This window comes from Ursus americanus, chromosome 4 (assembly GCF_024610735.1).
Source record: "Ursus americanus isolate L20-20 chromosome 4, mUrsAme1.1.p, whole genome shotgun sequence".
Lineage (NCBI taxonomy): Eukaryota > Metazoa > Chordata > Mammalia > Carnivora > Ursidae > Ursus > Ursus americanus.
In genome coordinates this window covers 37,769,734-37,785,473 of record NC_142130.1, presented here as the reverse complement: position 1 = coordinate 37,785,473, position 15,740 = coordinate 37,769,734, and the positions used below count along the sequence as shown (strand labels likewise).

General features: G+C 38.0%; 1 protein-coding gene across 1 annotated transcript in view; it reads left to right on the top strand.

The window, feature by feature from the left end:
• CFAP91 (cilia and flagella associated protein 91) overlaps positions 1–15,740 on the top strand; it is an 85,635-nt gene that overhangs the window by 36,889 nt on the left and 33,006 nt on the right. The window contains exons 7-10 of the mRNA XM_045785102.2: positions 5,031–5,208; positions 8,845–9,002; positions 11,549–11,731; positions 12,825–12,967. Of these exons, the coding sequence (XP_045641058.2) occupies positions 5,031–5,208; positions 8,845–9,002; positions 11,549–11,731; positions 12,825–12,967 (662 nt within the window). The remainder of the gene's footprint in view (positions 1–5,030; positions 5,209–8,844; positions 9,003–11,548; positions 11,732–12,824; positions 12,968–15,740) is intronic.

Sequence of the window (15,740 nt, the reverse complement as noted above, 5' to 3'; positions counted from 1 at the left end):
CTGCATCTATTGAGATGATCATATGGTTTTTATACCTTCTGCTGTTGATGTGATATATCATGTTGATTGATACTGAACCATCCTTGCATCCCGGGAAAAAATCCCACTTGATTGTGGTGAATGATATGTTGGATTTGACTTGCTAATATTTAGTTGAGGATTTGGCATTTATGTTCATCAGAGATGTTGGTCTATAGTTCCCTCTCTTTTTTTGTAGTGTCTTTATCTGGTTTTGGTATCAGGGTACAGGTGGCCTCATAGAATGAATTTGAAAGCTTTCTTTCCTCTTCTATTTTTCAGAATAGTTTGAGAAGAATAGGTATTAACTCTTCTTTAAATGTTTGGTAGAATTCATCTGTGAAGATGTCTGGTGCTAGACTTTTGTTTGTCAAAGTTTTTTGATTGCTGATTCAATCTCCCGTGCCAGTGATCACTCCGCACAAATTTTTTATTTCTTCCTGATCAAGTTCGGGGAGGTTATGTTTCTATTTCTTCTGGGTTGTCCAATCTGTTGGCATATAATTTTTCATAATATTCTCATAATCCTTGGTATTTCTGTGGTGTTGGTTGTTATTTCTTGTCTTTCATTCCTGATTCTGTGTTTTTGAGTCCTCTCTTTGATGAGTCTGGCTAAAGGTTTATCAATTTTGTTGATCTTTTCAAAGAACCAGCTCCTGGTTTCATTGATCTATTGTGGTTTTTTTTTTAATTTCTATTTTGTTTATTCTCTAATCTTTGTTATTTCCTTCCTTCTGCTAGTTTTGGGCTCAGTTTCCTCTCATCCTCCACTCTCCCAGAGCTGAACCCACTGATTTTTTGCTCAATATGGCAGTGATATCACTTTAGTTGAGAAATGTTGACTCAGTGCAGTAAGAGGAAAAAATTGAGGTATGAGGATTAGAAATAAGAAGTAAAACTATATTTGCAGACAATTTACTCATTTAGAAAATCAAATGAAATTACAAATTATCAGAACTAAGAACCTGAGTTCAAGATAGGTGATTGTGAAATTGACATGCAAAGAGCAGCTTTCCAGATATTGCTCATGTCTGATTAGAAATATTTGAAAATATCATATTCTTAAAAAAACAAATAATAACCTAGGAAAGTCACTTAACAAAAACATGTGCACAGCATTATGGGGAAAAATATAAAGTGTTCCTTAAGCATGTGAACAAAGATTTGATAAAAAGTGAAGCATACCATGTTTATAAATGGAAGACTCCTGCTTGAATAGATATTATTTCTCCCCTAAACATTTTTTACCTTCGAGCAATTCTAATCCAAATCCCTATTCCCAGTATAACTGTGTCTATGTAAATCAGCATCTTTCCTCTTCTCTTCCCAGAAAGCACACAAAAGCAGCAAGCACAACACAACTCCCACAAATTACACTCTCAGTGAAACTGAAAAAAACAAATCTGTGAACTACTACTAGGTATTTGTTAGGACTACAAAAAGCCACTGAGATTAGGCAGAAACAATGTGGGAGGAGGTAAGGAAGCATGGGCTGTGGGAGAGCACCACGGGAATCTCAGAAGACTTAAACAAAATTATACTTCTGGGAGGCAAGTTTGGCAATATCCAGAAAAATTTTAAGTGATTATGTTTTATGATCTAGCTGCTAGACTTTAGATCTTTCTAAGGATCCTAGAGAAATTCGCATATGGGCATAATGAGACCAGTACAAGGATGTTTGTTGCAGCATTACTATGTGTGATCAAAAAACTGAAGCAATCTAAAACATCAATTTTTAGAAGATAACGTAAATTTTGGTCAAGTCCTACAATGGAAGAATGAAATTAGATCTCTGCGTATCAGTGTGACTAGTGTCCCCAAAACAAAATTGAGTAAAAAAGAAAGTTGCAGAATGATACTTAGAGTAAAATATCATGTATGTAAAAATCAAATAAGAGACAATGTTATATTTTTACTTAGGTACAGTTCATTTTTCACAGCTTTATTGAGATATAATTGACATTGTGTAAGTTTAAGGCATACCATGTGATGATTTTATATACATATATCTTGCAAAATGATTACCACAATAATATTATTTAACACACCCATCACCTCACATAGTACCATTTTTTTTTTTTGGTATGTGTGGTGAGAACATTTAAGATCTACTCTCTTGTCAACTTTCAAGGATATAATACAGTATTGTTAACTATAGTCATTATGCTGTATATTAGATATGCAGAACTTATTCATCATGTAACTGAAAGTTTGTACCCTTTGACCACTTTCACCCATTTCTCCCACCCCCTTGCTCCTGGCAACCATCAGTCTACTCTCTGTTTCTATGAAATAAGTTTTTTTATATTCCAGACATAAGTGAGATCACACAATATTTGTCTTTTCTGCCTGATTTATTTTACTTAGCTTAATGCCTTCAAGTTTCATTCATGTTGTCACAAATGGCAAGATTTCCTCTGTGTGTAGCTGAATTTTATATATTTTATATTATATATAATAATAAAACATCACATATTAATTATATTCAGTATATTGTTAATTATATTAAATATTGCATATAAAACACAAGGAATTTTATTACATCACATATTCATTATATTCAATATAATGTTAATTATATTTAATACGTTATATAGGAATTATATACATTTATATCATTTTTTATACATTCATGTGTCGATGAACACTTAAGTTGTTTCCATGTCTTAGCTACTGTAAATAATGCTGCAGTGAACATGAGGGGTACAGATATCTCTTTGAGAGAGTAATTTCATTTCCTTCAGATATATACCCAGAAGTGGAATTGCTGAATCATATGGTACCTCCATTTTTAATTTTTTGAGGAAACTCCATACTGTTTTTCATAGAGGCTGTAGCAATTACATTCCTGACAACGGTGTACACGGTGTACTGGGTTCCCTTTTCTCTACATCCTTGCTAGCATTTGTTATCTCTTGTCTTTTTGAAAACAACTACCCTAACAGGTGTGAAGTAATATCTCATTGTGTTTTTCTTTTGTAGTTCTCTGATAATTAGTGATGTTGGGCACCTTCCATGTACCTGCTGGCCATTTGTATAGCTTCATCAGAAAAATGTCTATTCAGGTCCTTTGTCCATTTTTAATTGCATTATTTTGGTTTTGCTATTGATTTGTAGGAGTTCCTAATATATTTAGGATATTAACCCCTTATCAGATACATGGTTTGAAAATATTTTCTTCCATTCCATAGGTTACCATTTCATTTTGTTACTCATTTCTTTTACTGTGCAGAAGCTTTTTAGTTTGTTGTAGTCCCATTTGGTTTATTTTTGGTTTTATTGCTTGTGCTTTTGGTGCCATATACAAAAAATCTTTGCCAAGACCAGTATCAAGAAGATTTCTCCCTATGTTTTCTTCTAGGAGTTTTACATTTAAGTATTTAATCCATTTCAAGTTAATTTTTATAATTGGTGTAAGTTAGGGCATCTGTTTCACTCTTCTACATGCAAATATCCAATTTTTCCAGCCCCATTTATTGAAGAAAGTATCTTTCCCCCATTGAGTATTCTTGACTCCCTTGTCAAATATTAGTTGACTATATTTGGGTTTATTTCTAGGCTCTTGATTTTGTTTCATTGGTCTATGTGTTTGTTTTTATGCCAATACTATCTTGTTTTGATGACTATAGCTTTGTAATATAGTTTGAAACCAGGAAGTGTGTTGCCTTCACCTTTGTTCATCTTTCTCAAGATTGTTTTGGCTCTTTGGTGTTTTTTTGTGGTTCCATATGAATTTTACAATTGTTTTTTCTATTTCTGTAAAAAATGTCATTGGGATCTTGCTAGGGATTGTACTGAATCTGTGGATGGCCTTGGGTAGTATGTATATTTTAACAAATTAATTCTTCCAATCCGTGAACATAGGATATTTTTCCATTTACTTTTGTCATCTTCAATTTCTTTCATCAGTATTTTATGGTTTTTAGTGTATAGATCTATTACCTCCTTGGTTAAATTTATTCCTACTATTATTATTTTAAGATATTAATTATTTGAGAGAGAGAAGAGAGAGAGAGAGCATGAGCAGGGTGGGGAGGGGCAGAAGGAGAGGGAGAAGCAGGCTCCCCACTGAGTAAGGAGCCCAAGGAGGGGCTCAATCCCAGAACCCTGAGATCATGACCTGAGCCGAAGGCAGATGCTTAACTGACTGAGCCACCCAGGTGCCCCCCTATTTTATTATTTTTGATCCTATTATAAATGGGATTATTTTCTTTATTTGTTTTTTTGGGTAGTTCATTGTTAATATATAAAAATGCAGCTGATTTTTGTATGTTGATTTTGTATCCTGCAACTTTACTGAATTCATTTGTTAGTTCTAACCATTTTTGATAGTCTTTATAGTTTTCTATATATAAGATCATCATCAGAGACCATTTTACCTCTTCCTTTTCAATTTGGTTGGCTTTATTTCTTCTTTGCCTGATTGCTCTGGATAGGACTTCCAGTACGATGATGAATAGAAGTCATAAGAGTAGGCTCTTGTTTTGTTCCCGATCTTAGAGGAATATCTTTCATCCTCACTGTTGAGTATGATGTTAGCTGTGGGCTTCTCTATATAGTTCATTTTTATTTCATTTCTCTAATAGAGAGGAAGTATAGAATAGTAGATAACACCACAAGGGTCAGATTGCCATGTTTAAATCCCGATTTCTACCACTTACCAGCTGTGACCTTCTGTAAGTTACTTTGATATTTCCTTGCATTTCAAAATATTGATTTGTCTAACATAGGGCATTCCAAGGTATAATTATTCAGTAGTCACATAATATTCTTCAAATATTGTCTAACATCTTATGTGCAATTAAATGTCTTCTGGCTGAACAACTAAAGAGGCAGTACAGGGCACAGATAACAAGCTGTGAGGCACATCAGGAGGATGTTTCCTAGTATCATTTCGTCTTGTCAAAACCCTTGAAGTTAAAGAAGACAGGAACTGAAAGGGAGTGAGTTAAATTCTGAAAGGTACATGAGTTTGTCCCTGTGTTTCTAAAGTGCTTTGCTTCATCATCCAGGCCGAGGGCTCCCGGCAGGACAAGCTGAGGTTGAGATGATAGAACGTGCCCGGGAGAAGCGTGCTTGGGAAGCCACTCTTCCCTGCCTGAGTGACACCTCCCAGTTTGAGAAGAGGAGGAGGATGATGAATGCGATGGAGCGGAAGGAGTGGGCCTTCAGAGAGCAGGAGATTGAAAAGTAAGTTCTAGATTACCCAGACAGCTGCACCTGTGCTGGTGGAGTAATGTAAATACTTTTTATCTGTAAAGCATTTTCCCAAATGTGTGGGTTTAAAAGCAACCTTCTACCTATAGAGATAGAAAGTTGGGTTTCTGGTTCTTTTGGAAATAAGAGCTCTATAATTTTCTCTCTAAAGTTAAGCCTGGAACCCAGGTTTGAACAATTCCTCAAACCATCTGTGATTCTTGACTTCCCTTTTCTCTTTAAAGAAAATATAATCTAGACTATCACAGAATCCCACTGAAATGCCTTTTTTTTTTTTTTTTTAAGATTTTTTACGTTTATTTGACAAAGCGAGCACAAGCAGGGGGAGCAGCAGAGGGAGCTGCAGAGGGAGAGGGAGAAGCAGGCTCCCCACTCAGTGGGGCTTGATCCCAGGACCCTGGGATCATGACCTGAGCTGAAGGCAGATGCTTAACTGATTGAGCCACCCAGGTGCCCCTGAAATTTCTTTCTTTTTAAAAACTTTTAGTTAAACTGTAGTTCATTAACATATGGTGCAATATTGGTTTCAGGATTAGAATTCAGTGATTCATCACTTACATATAACACCCAGTGCTCATCATAAGTGCCCTCCTTAATCCCCATCCCCCACTAACCTCCCTGCATCAACTCTCAGTTTGTTCTCCATCGGTTAGAGTCTCTTATAATTTTCTTCCCTCTCTCCTTTTTCTTCTTCTTCCCATATGTTCATCTGTTTTGCTTCTTAAATTCTACATATGAGTGAAATCATATGGTATTTATCTTTCTCTGACTTATTTCACTTAGCATAATATACTCTAGCTCCATCCACTTTGTTACAAATGGCAACATTTCATTATTTTTCATGGCTGAGTAATATTCCATCATATATACATATATATATATATTCTTTATCCATTCATCAGTCTTTCAAACTGACCCTTTCTGTTCATTCCCAGTGCCACTCTGCCTAGGCCTTGGCCCTCTTCATATCCATCAGCCTACTAGCTAATCCTCTTATTCCCCCTGGTACTGGATTCACAGTCAGGACACCTTGGTAACAATATGCTGAGGTACTTCTGGTTTTTAATCATTTAACAAATACATTTTCAGTAACGAGGCTGTCCTTGGCATGTGTGGAAATGATGAAAACCCCAAAATTACAACTCCCTAGCAATAAAGAAAGGAAGGGAAGGGAACTTGTTGAGGTTGTCCTTTGTCCTAGGCTGTGCTGAGGCACTTCATTGCTCAGAGCAATGCTACCATAGCCCCTGACAGTGCTTATACAAAAGAAAGTTAAGAACCAAGACAGTTAGAGGGGCGCCTGGGTGGTGCAGTCATTAAGCATCTGCCTGCGGCTCAGGGCGTGATCCCAGCATTCTGGGATTGAGCCCCGCATCAGGCTCCTCCGCTAGGAGCCTGCTTCTTCCTCTCCCACTCCCCCTGCTTGTGTTCCCTCTCTCGCTGGCTTTCTCTGTCAAATAAATAAATAAAATCTTAAAAAAAAAAAAAAAAAAAAAGAACCAAGACAGAGACTCAGAGTGGTTCTGAATTCAAAATATGTTTATCTTTTTACAACATCTTCTATTAACCCTGAATCCAGACTGTGTGATGTTTTGGTAAAAGCTTGCAATTAAAGAATGCAAAGTAGGTATGGGTTACCCAATCCTGTCTGTAGAAAATTAAATATATTGCTGCAATTTGGAGAGGTATATTCATATCAGAAGGGCATTAAAAACATTTAAAATGTTTCTGGCTAGTTCTGTTTGGGGTGGGTGGAGACTTGGGAAAATTATTAAGAGAAGGTAGCCTCGGACGTGGATGTTGAAGGGTTAGTAGGAAGCCATCAGGTAGATAATATGAGTGATGATGATGATGATATTCACAGAGCGTGTTGTAGATGACATTCATAGATGTATGAATGTCTGATGATATTCATAGAGCACAGTTGCAGGGTGCTTACTATGTGCTGGAGCCATGTTCCAAGCCAGTCGTTCTCAAATTGTGCTCCACAAACCAGCAGCATCAGCATTACCTGAGAGTTTGTTAGAGATCCAGATTTTCGGGCACCATCCCAGACCTACGGAGTCAGGTGGTAGACTCCAGATTATCTGATGCATGCTCAAGTTTGGGAACTACTGTTCTACCATGTTGTATATATTAACTCATTTAATGCTCATAACAACCTTATGGGATAGATACTATTATGTCCACTTTATGACTGAAGGAATTAGGTAAGTGATGAATTTGAGAATGAACCTAGGATTTCTAACTCCAGAGAGAAAGGTGACTATTGGTTTGTGGCTTATTTTTAAAAACACCTGTTTCTCCATATTCACTTTTCAGTACTTCCCCACCCTCCCCTGCATGTTTGCTTTGAGAAGCTCCACCCGTATGACATGTTCGCTCTGTCCCTAGTCCTTTGAGTTGAACTTTCTTCTGCTGAGGCTTCACTTTTTCCTTGTCTATGTAGCAAATCCCAATCCTTGTTTATCTTCAAGACCACGGAGTTAATGGCTCCTGTCAGGAAGCCTTCCCCACCTTGTTGGATCCACTGGGAATAGTGCTAGACATAGCACGCTGTCATTTCTTCTCCCACAGTCTTCAGTCTTCTTGTCTGGTCTTTATCTCCTTGTCTTTTAAATGCTAGTTGAGATGCCTGCTCCAATAGAATAGTGCTTCTTGAGAGAAGGTATTTTATCCTGTTCATCATTGTTTCCTGTCTGGCATACGGTGAGCACTTAATAAATATTTGACAAATGAGTGGCTGAATAAATTACTCTATGAATTTTTAAGTAAGAGCAAAATGTTCAAATGTCTATTTTAGGAAGGGAAATCTGGACAGCTGTGTGGAGCAAGATTGGAAGGAGAGACTCGATTAGCAACTAGAGTCCAAGTTAGGAGAGGGATGATAAAAACACAAGCTAGGGAATGGATGCGAGAAGTGTTTTAGAGGAGGAATTGTTAGGGGAGGGAAGAAGATGTAAGAAAGGGTAGATTTCTGGGGGAACAAAATGAGTGGGGTTTTTTGAGGTGGTCAGGAGGTAGCTGGAAATTCAAGCAGACAGAATTCTGGTTCAGAAATACCTGGGCCAGAGGTACAAAGTTTGAAGTCATGTGTATGTGGTTGTATGTACACGAGCAAGGTAGCCAGCTCTAGGAGACCAGGCTAGAGGGAAGTGGAAGGGAAACAAAGATTGACTGGATGTCTATATGCACCAGACACTGGCATTTTCACATTTATTCCTTAAAATAGCATGCTGCCTCATTTTCTCTTCACTCGTATTACTTAACTCGCCACCCAGTACCTGTGGACCTGGAGCTGTGCACAGACATCTTGTTGTTCAGTCAGGCCCATCTGCCTAGAGAGCCCCTTTATTTACCTGGCACACTCTTCTTTGCCTTTCAGAACTATGCCCGTACATATTCCTCTTAGAGAGAGGCTCCCCATTGAGTTGCCTCCCCCAAACACCCAATCCATTTGTCACACTTTTGCCAGAACAGTCTTTTTAAATACATGAATATGATACCAGCCCCAAAAGAGGATCCTGTTTATGGCAGGTGTTTCCCTTCTCTCTAGTAGAACACTCTGAGATACCAAATACGTCTTTACGTTTGGTGATTTACTTAAAGACTGCAGGAGATTCGCCTGGAAGTTCTAAAAGAGCTGCTGCGAAAGCGTGATGAGAATCAAAACGAAGTGAACATGAAGCACTTGAATGCCCGATGGTCTCAACTGCAGGAAGCAAAGGAGGTAAAATTGGCACAGATTCAGCACACACATGTATCAGGTAATGGTGTAATAGGAACGGTGTAGAGAACGGGAGGGTTGGCTTTGCCTTGACTCTTTGATCAAACCTGATTTAGATATAATTCTTTTGAGTCCTAGTGTTATTAAGTAAAGGAGATGAATTATTTCTCAAAAGTAGAAGAGTAGAGGAAAATTCCTCACTAAGAAAACCAAGTAATGATGTTCTAACAGGTAGTCAAGTTATTGACATTATGGGGTGAGTGTGTGTGTGGGGGGGTAAGTGTAAGGGGCTGGGCTTCCCGTATTCATGGGTTGACGTCCTGGATAGAGAGCCCTGTTCCTCAACCTTTTTTATTATTGCTCTTAAATGAGACATTTAGACATCTTTTCTCCTGCTCAACCCCTTCCATGAAATTTTAATACCATGGATATACTGTATATCTGTTTACGTATTATATCTATACACATAAAAAGGGCAGTCAGTGGATAATTAAGAATGACTATATAAAAATTTTAAAGTTAAAAAGGAGGTACCTGCGTGGCTCAGTTGGTTAAATGTCCGACTGTAGATTTTGGCTCAGGTCATGATCTCAGGGTCGTGAGATCAAGCCCCAGTCTGGGCTCCTCACTGGGCGTGGAGCCTGCTTAGGCTTCTCTCACCCTCTCCCTCTGCCCCTCACTGCCCTCCACCTCTATCTCTCTCCCTCTCAAAAAAAATAAAATAAAATTTAAAAATTTTTAACTTATTAGTATTTCACTTTATAGTTTTATTTGCTTAGTAACTTTTAACGTAAGTTACTTATAAAATTATAATGTGTCAATTATATGTGCAAATTAGCAATTTCTATGAATAGAAAAATCACAATATTTAAAAAATCAAATTTCTTATTTTTCTAGCAAAAGTAAAACAATTATGAAATCCTTAAAATTATTCTAAGTGAACCTTTAACGTTTTCTTGATGTGAGAAAATAACTTTTAACTAGATGCTGGGTATGCATTTAGGTATTGTCAACAGTTTCTTTTCAGTACTTCACAATACTAACGATGGTTTTACTAGCTTGGTTACTTTATTATTTATTTATTTATTTATTTATTTATTTATTTATTTATTATAATATTTTTTTATTATATTATGTTAGTCACCATACAGTACATCCCTGGTTTTTGATGTAAAGTTCCATGATTCATTAGTTGTGTATAACACCCAGTGCACCATGCAATACCTGCCCTCCTTACTACCCATCACCAGCCTATCCTATTATTTTATCTTATTTGTTATATTTTATCTTATTTAATTAAATTAATTAATTAATTAATTTTTTAATTCCTCCTGTCCCTCTCTCCTGCCCTCTGGGGTCAGTTGCCTTCCAAATAAACTACCTTGCACACATGCCTTTGTCTCAGGCTCTGCCTTTTGGGGAACCCAGGCTAAGACAGAACTCAAATGTCACTTCCTCAGGGAGGCCTTCAAGGACCACCCCCCTCCATAAGTCGGGTGCCTGGTATCTGCTCTCACTTATATGCCCCTGAACTTTTTTTGTGTGTAAGAAAGTAACTTTAACTAGCTGCTAGGTATGCAGTTAGATATTGTCAACATGTTCTCTTTTCAGTACTTGTTATAACTAATAATGAGCTGACTAACTTTTGTAGATAAATAACAAACAGAGGGCTGCTGGAGGCACGGTGGGTGGGGGGAAGGGATAACTGGGTGATGTGGGCATTAAGAAGGGCGCTTGAGGTAATGTGCACTGGGTGTTATATTCAACTAATGAATCACTAAATTCTACCCCTGAAATTAATAAAGAAAAAGATAAATGACAAACTGTAAACTATTTTTATTTAATTCCAAAAGCCCGAGTCACACACAAAAGCATGGAGAATCAAACATAAATGCCCACAAGGCAACAGTGGCGCCTGCAGCCGCCTCTTACAGTAAGACTTTGCAGTCCCACAGTATGAGTTTGCACCCATGGGGAGTGCGCGGTGCGGAGCCCTCAAACGGGGTGGGTCCGTGATGGGACTGAAAGAAAAGGTGCAGGCGGAGGAAGTAAGCATGACCCCTTAGATGAGTCAGCTGTCCATGTGCACAGCTGAGCCTTTTCCCTCCGACTGCCAGACAGTTCTGAAAGCTCTAAGCTGGGGTATATTGTGTTTTATTCTGCTGCTAGCCAAGATGGAAAGAGACTATTGAAGAAATATAGTCTTCCCTCCCTTGCAATTATTTTCCTAGGAGAAAATAATTCTCCAACTCTCCACTGACCGTGTATGTTTTGGTTACTTTGAGTTTCTTTCATTAGCTTGGCAAACTCTTACTGAATACCCCTGCTTGCCTCAGAGCTTGGAATGCGCTTACAAAAGATTTTTGCTGAGTACCAACCGAGGACACTAACCGACTCAGCTTCTGTCACACCCACTTGTCTCATGATGATCTGGGCCACACACATGACAGACCCAGCTGCAGTGAGTGGCCGTCATGAAATTCAGTTCAGTAGCTTCCCTGTGAATAAAACTAGAACTGGTTTATTAATATGCATTTGTTCAGAACAATACTTTGAAGATAGTCACAAAGGTATGTTTTATTCTAGCAATCAGAAAACTTGTGCGAAAGGGAAAGAATATAGAAGGGAAGTTGGAGAGAAGAAATATCATCAGGGATTATTGTGATTATGCATCACAGGTCTACGGACCTCTGTCTCGTCTTGGTCGTTTCCCTGACAACAATTCAGAGGACTTTGTAGTAAAAAACCACTATCTCAACACCTATGAAGGTAAGCAATTTGCATAATTACAAGTCCAGTTTAAGAGGAGTATTAAAGTACTAGAAGAGAAATATTAGATTAAAGGCTAAACAACAAATTAAAAAGTTTCAAGAAGTAGCAATGACCACATTCAATGTTATTAAAATGAGTTCATACAAACCAATAAAAACTCCCAAAACCCAAATAAAAAATAGATATACTATGTAACAATATATCAGTATTGAGCTACTAAACATTTAAGCATGTTTAATGTCACTAATAAAGTTACACAAAAATGAAACCAAAAAAGCTTTTATGCCAGGTTTTCAAAGTAAACAAGAAATATATCATGACATCAGCCCTTTAAGAAGAAGTGCTAGGAAACTGGTGGGCAAGGAAATGGGTAAGTAGGGGACAAATTCATGGAGAGGGCTACACCTCTTACCAAGTCCCGGAGAGGCTTATTTAGATTATATAAACTCTGGTTGACAAGTTGAACCGTAAACATGGCCCAGATCATGAACTGATGGTCACGCTCTTGAACGTGTAGCTCTGGCTGGTCACCTCCAGAGCAGACTGTGATAGATTGGTGTGTGTCCCCTGTGGGGTGGCGGTCCCATGTATCATCTGATTGCAAATTTTCTGTTGGTTATTATCATAGAACTTAATACTTTTTAGTAGGGAAATATTTAATTAGAATGCATTTCTTGGGGCACCTGGGTGGCTCAGTTGGTTAGGCAGCTGCCTTCGGCTCAGGTCATGATCCCAGGGTCCTGGGATCAAGGCCTGCATTGGGCTCCCTGCTTAGTGCGGAGTCTACTTCTCCCTCTGCGCCTACCCCCGCTTGTGTGCTCTCTTTCTCTCCCTTGCTCTCTCAAATAAATAAATAAAATCCTTTTTAAAAAGAATGCATGTCTCATTTTATGGTCTAAATTACTGAGAACATGAGTTAATTATGCAGAAATTTGCTTTACATTTTGGGGCCACTTCAATTATGTGAGCTATATCTTATCAATAATTCTACATGAAACCACTTGGCAAACAGCTACTAAAATTAACAATATGCTTTCAAAACACTAAGTTTAATCACTGAATACTAAAAACATGCACTTCTTTCCTGTAGGATTAGTTGAACTTGAGTCATGTCTCCCAGATTTTGTGACACAACCCCGAATCAGACCTCCAAAGCCAAAAGTCACTACCACAAAAGCCGGTTTTCTCAAGAGGGCAGCAAGGATGGACCATGAGTTGGCAGAGGTTCATAAGGTACAAAGCTTATTCGTAGACAAGGGGCTGTTAGCGGGACTTCTGCAGTGAAATACTGCAGCTCCAAAACTGCAATGTCCAGTACTTCTCCAACACATAGCTCCACATTTTTTCTCCTCTCCAGACTTTTGTCTTCTGGAAGTTGCCAGTGCTATGTGGAACCAGTGTTTTTTCCCCTCATTTCAAACTGTAGACTCTTCTCCCCATTTGCAGAAGTCATGTTACTTCCTAAAAGTGGGTCTGACTTTGGATCTACATCATAAAATCTGACACTACATTGAGGTGTAGCAAGTTTCTAGTGCTAGGAATTACTGCTGGTTTTAATAGTGTAATAGGCCTCATTTTCTCCTTTTAGATTTGTTACCAGGGCATCAGGAAGAAAGGGAGTCACATTCAAGTCCTCTCTAATCTGGTTTAAATCTCAACTAAATGCGAAAGTGCAACGGTTGTCCCCATGGAACAAGCACACCGCACCCACCAGCGGTGCTTCCCTTTTGTCCGTTGACTATAGGTGTCCAGACTTGAGAAATCGTGATTTATGATCACGCTGCTCAGTCTTCAGCATGCATCACAATCACCTGAGGGCTTGTTAAAACACCTGTTGCTGGGCCAATCCCCAAAGTTTCGCACTCAGTAGGTCCGGCGTGGGGCTGGAGTATTTGCATGTGTTACAAGTTTCCACGTAATGCTGATCTGCGGGAACTACCCTTTGAGACTCACTGGCTCGTGATGTAATCTCATTACGGGTACCTGCATTTGTTTGTTCAGTTGGTTTTAGTAAAAGAATAAGAATCCATGGGGGTGCCTGGGTGGCTCAGTCGTTAAGCGTCTGCCTTTGGCTCAGGGTGTGATCCCGGCGTTCTGGGATCGAGCCCCACATCAGGCTCCTCTGCTATGAGCCTGCTTCTTCCTCTCCCACTCTCCCTGCTTGTGTTCCCTCTCTCGCTGGCTGGCTATCTCTGTCAAATAAATAAATAAAATCTTTAAAAAAAAAAAAAGAATCCATGGAAGCCCTTACTCAATATAAAAATTAAGACCTTGGGATGCATGGGTGGCTCAGTTGGTTAAGTGCCTGATGCGTGATTTCAGCTCAGGTCATGATCTCAGGGTCGTGAGATCGAGCCCTGCTGTGGCTCCATGCTGGGCATGGAGCCTGCTTAAGATTCTCTCTCTCTTTCTTCCTCTGCCCCTACCCAACCCCCAAGGTGCCCATGTGCCCTTTCTCTCTCTCAAAAAAAAATTAGGACTTTGACAATAATTCATGTATATCTATGTGGTTCTTTCCCACCTCATTCCCATCTCCATTTACCCATTCTGAACTCTGTGTTCATTCTCTCACTTTCTGTAAGAGCTTTTTTTCAAATACTCTTTATTAGGGTGTGGAAGTTCTCTTCTAGTCCTAATTTATTAAGCTTTTAATCATGTGTTCATGTTGAATTTTTTCACATGTTTTATCTCTATCTATTGAGGTAATTATATATTTTTCTTTTTAAAATTATTGTAATAAGGAACATTTATAGGTGTTTGTTTGTTTGTTTTTTAAACAAACATTAATCTATCCTTACATACAGGATGAACCTAACTTGGTCAAGGTGTTTTATTTTTCATACACTGTTGGGTATTGGGGGCATTTGTTGTGATGAGCCCTGGGTGCTGTATGTAAGTGATGAATCACTAAATTCTACTCCTGAAACCAATATTACACTACATGTTAACCAACTAGAATTGAAATAAAAATTTGAAAAAGAAAAAAAAAACAATACATTGTTGGATTTGATTTACTAATATGCTTTTCAGAATTTTGATTCCATATTCATGAGTGATATGGCCTTATTTTTCTCTCTCATTTTGACTCTGTATGGCATTGGTGTCAGAGTTATGCAGGTCTTCTGAAATGACTGCAGAGTATTCCTTCTTTTCTATTTTTGAAGAAGAGTTTAAATAAATTTGTTTAAGATGATCTATTTCTTCAGTTTCGTAGAATATTCATTTTAAAATTATCTGACACTGATATTTTCTTCATGGGAAAATTCTAACTACTCCTTCAATTTCCTTACTACTTACAGAACTGTCTGCAATGTTTTGGTAAATTACAATTTTTTTAAATTTCTTTTTTATTATTATTTTTATTTTTTAGGGAGGGAGAGAAGAGAGGGGTGGGATAGGGGCAGAGGGTGAGGAAGAGAGAGAATCTTAGGCAGGCTCCATGCCCAGTGCAAAGCCCAATTCGGGGCTTAATCTCACGACCTTGAGATCATGACCCGAGCCAAAACCAAGAGTTGGATGGACGCTTAACCGACTGAGCCAACCAGGTGCCCTGGTAAATTACATTTTCTTTATAAAGTTTATTGCAACTAACTTTTCATATTTTTTTGGTGTATGGTTGTTGATAGTATTATTTAAAATCTTTTTAGTGTTTGTGGTATCTATAATCATGCCTACTTTTTTTCATTCATATTATTTATTTGTGCTTTCACTCTTTTTCCTTGTTTAGTTTTACTGGAGGCTTATTAATTTTCTTGGTATTGTTTTTCCAAAGAATGAAATTTTGACTTTGTTGATTTTCTCTACTATATTTATTTTTTCAGTGCAGTAATTCCCATTCATATATATCTTTCTTCTTTTTGTTTTGTAGTTCTTTTCCTAACTTAAAGTAGACATGTAGCTCATTAATTTTCAGGCACTCATCAGTTTTATAAAAGTATTGAAGGGTAAGCATTTCCTTCAAAACACTGATTTTGGTATATTCCATTATTTTTGATATGGAGTGTTT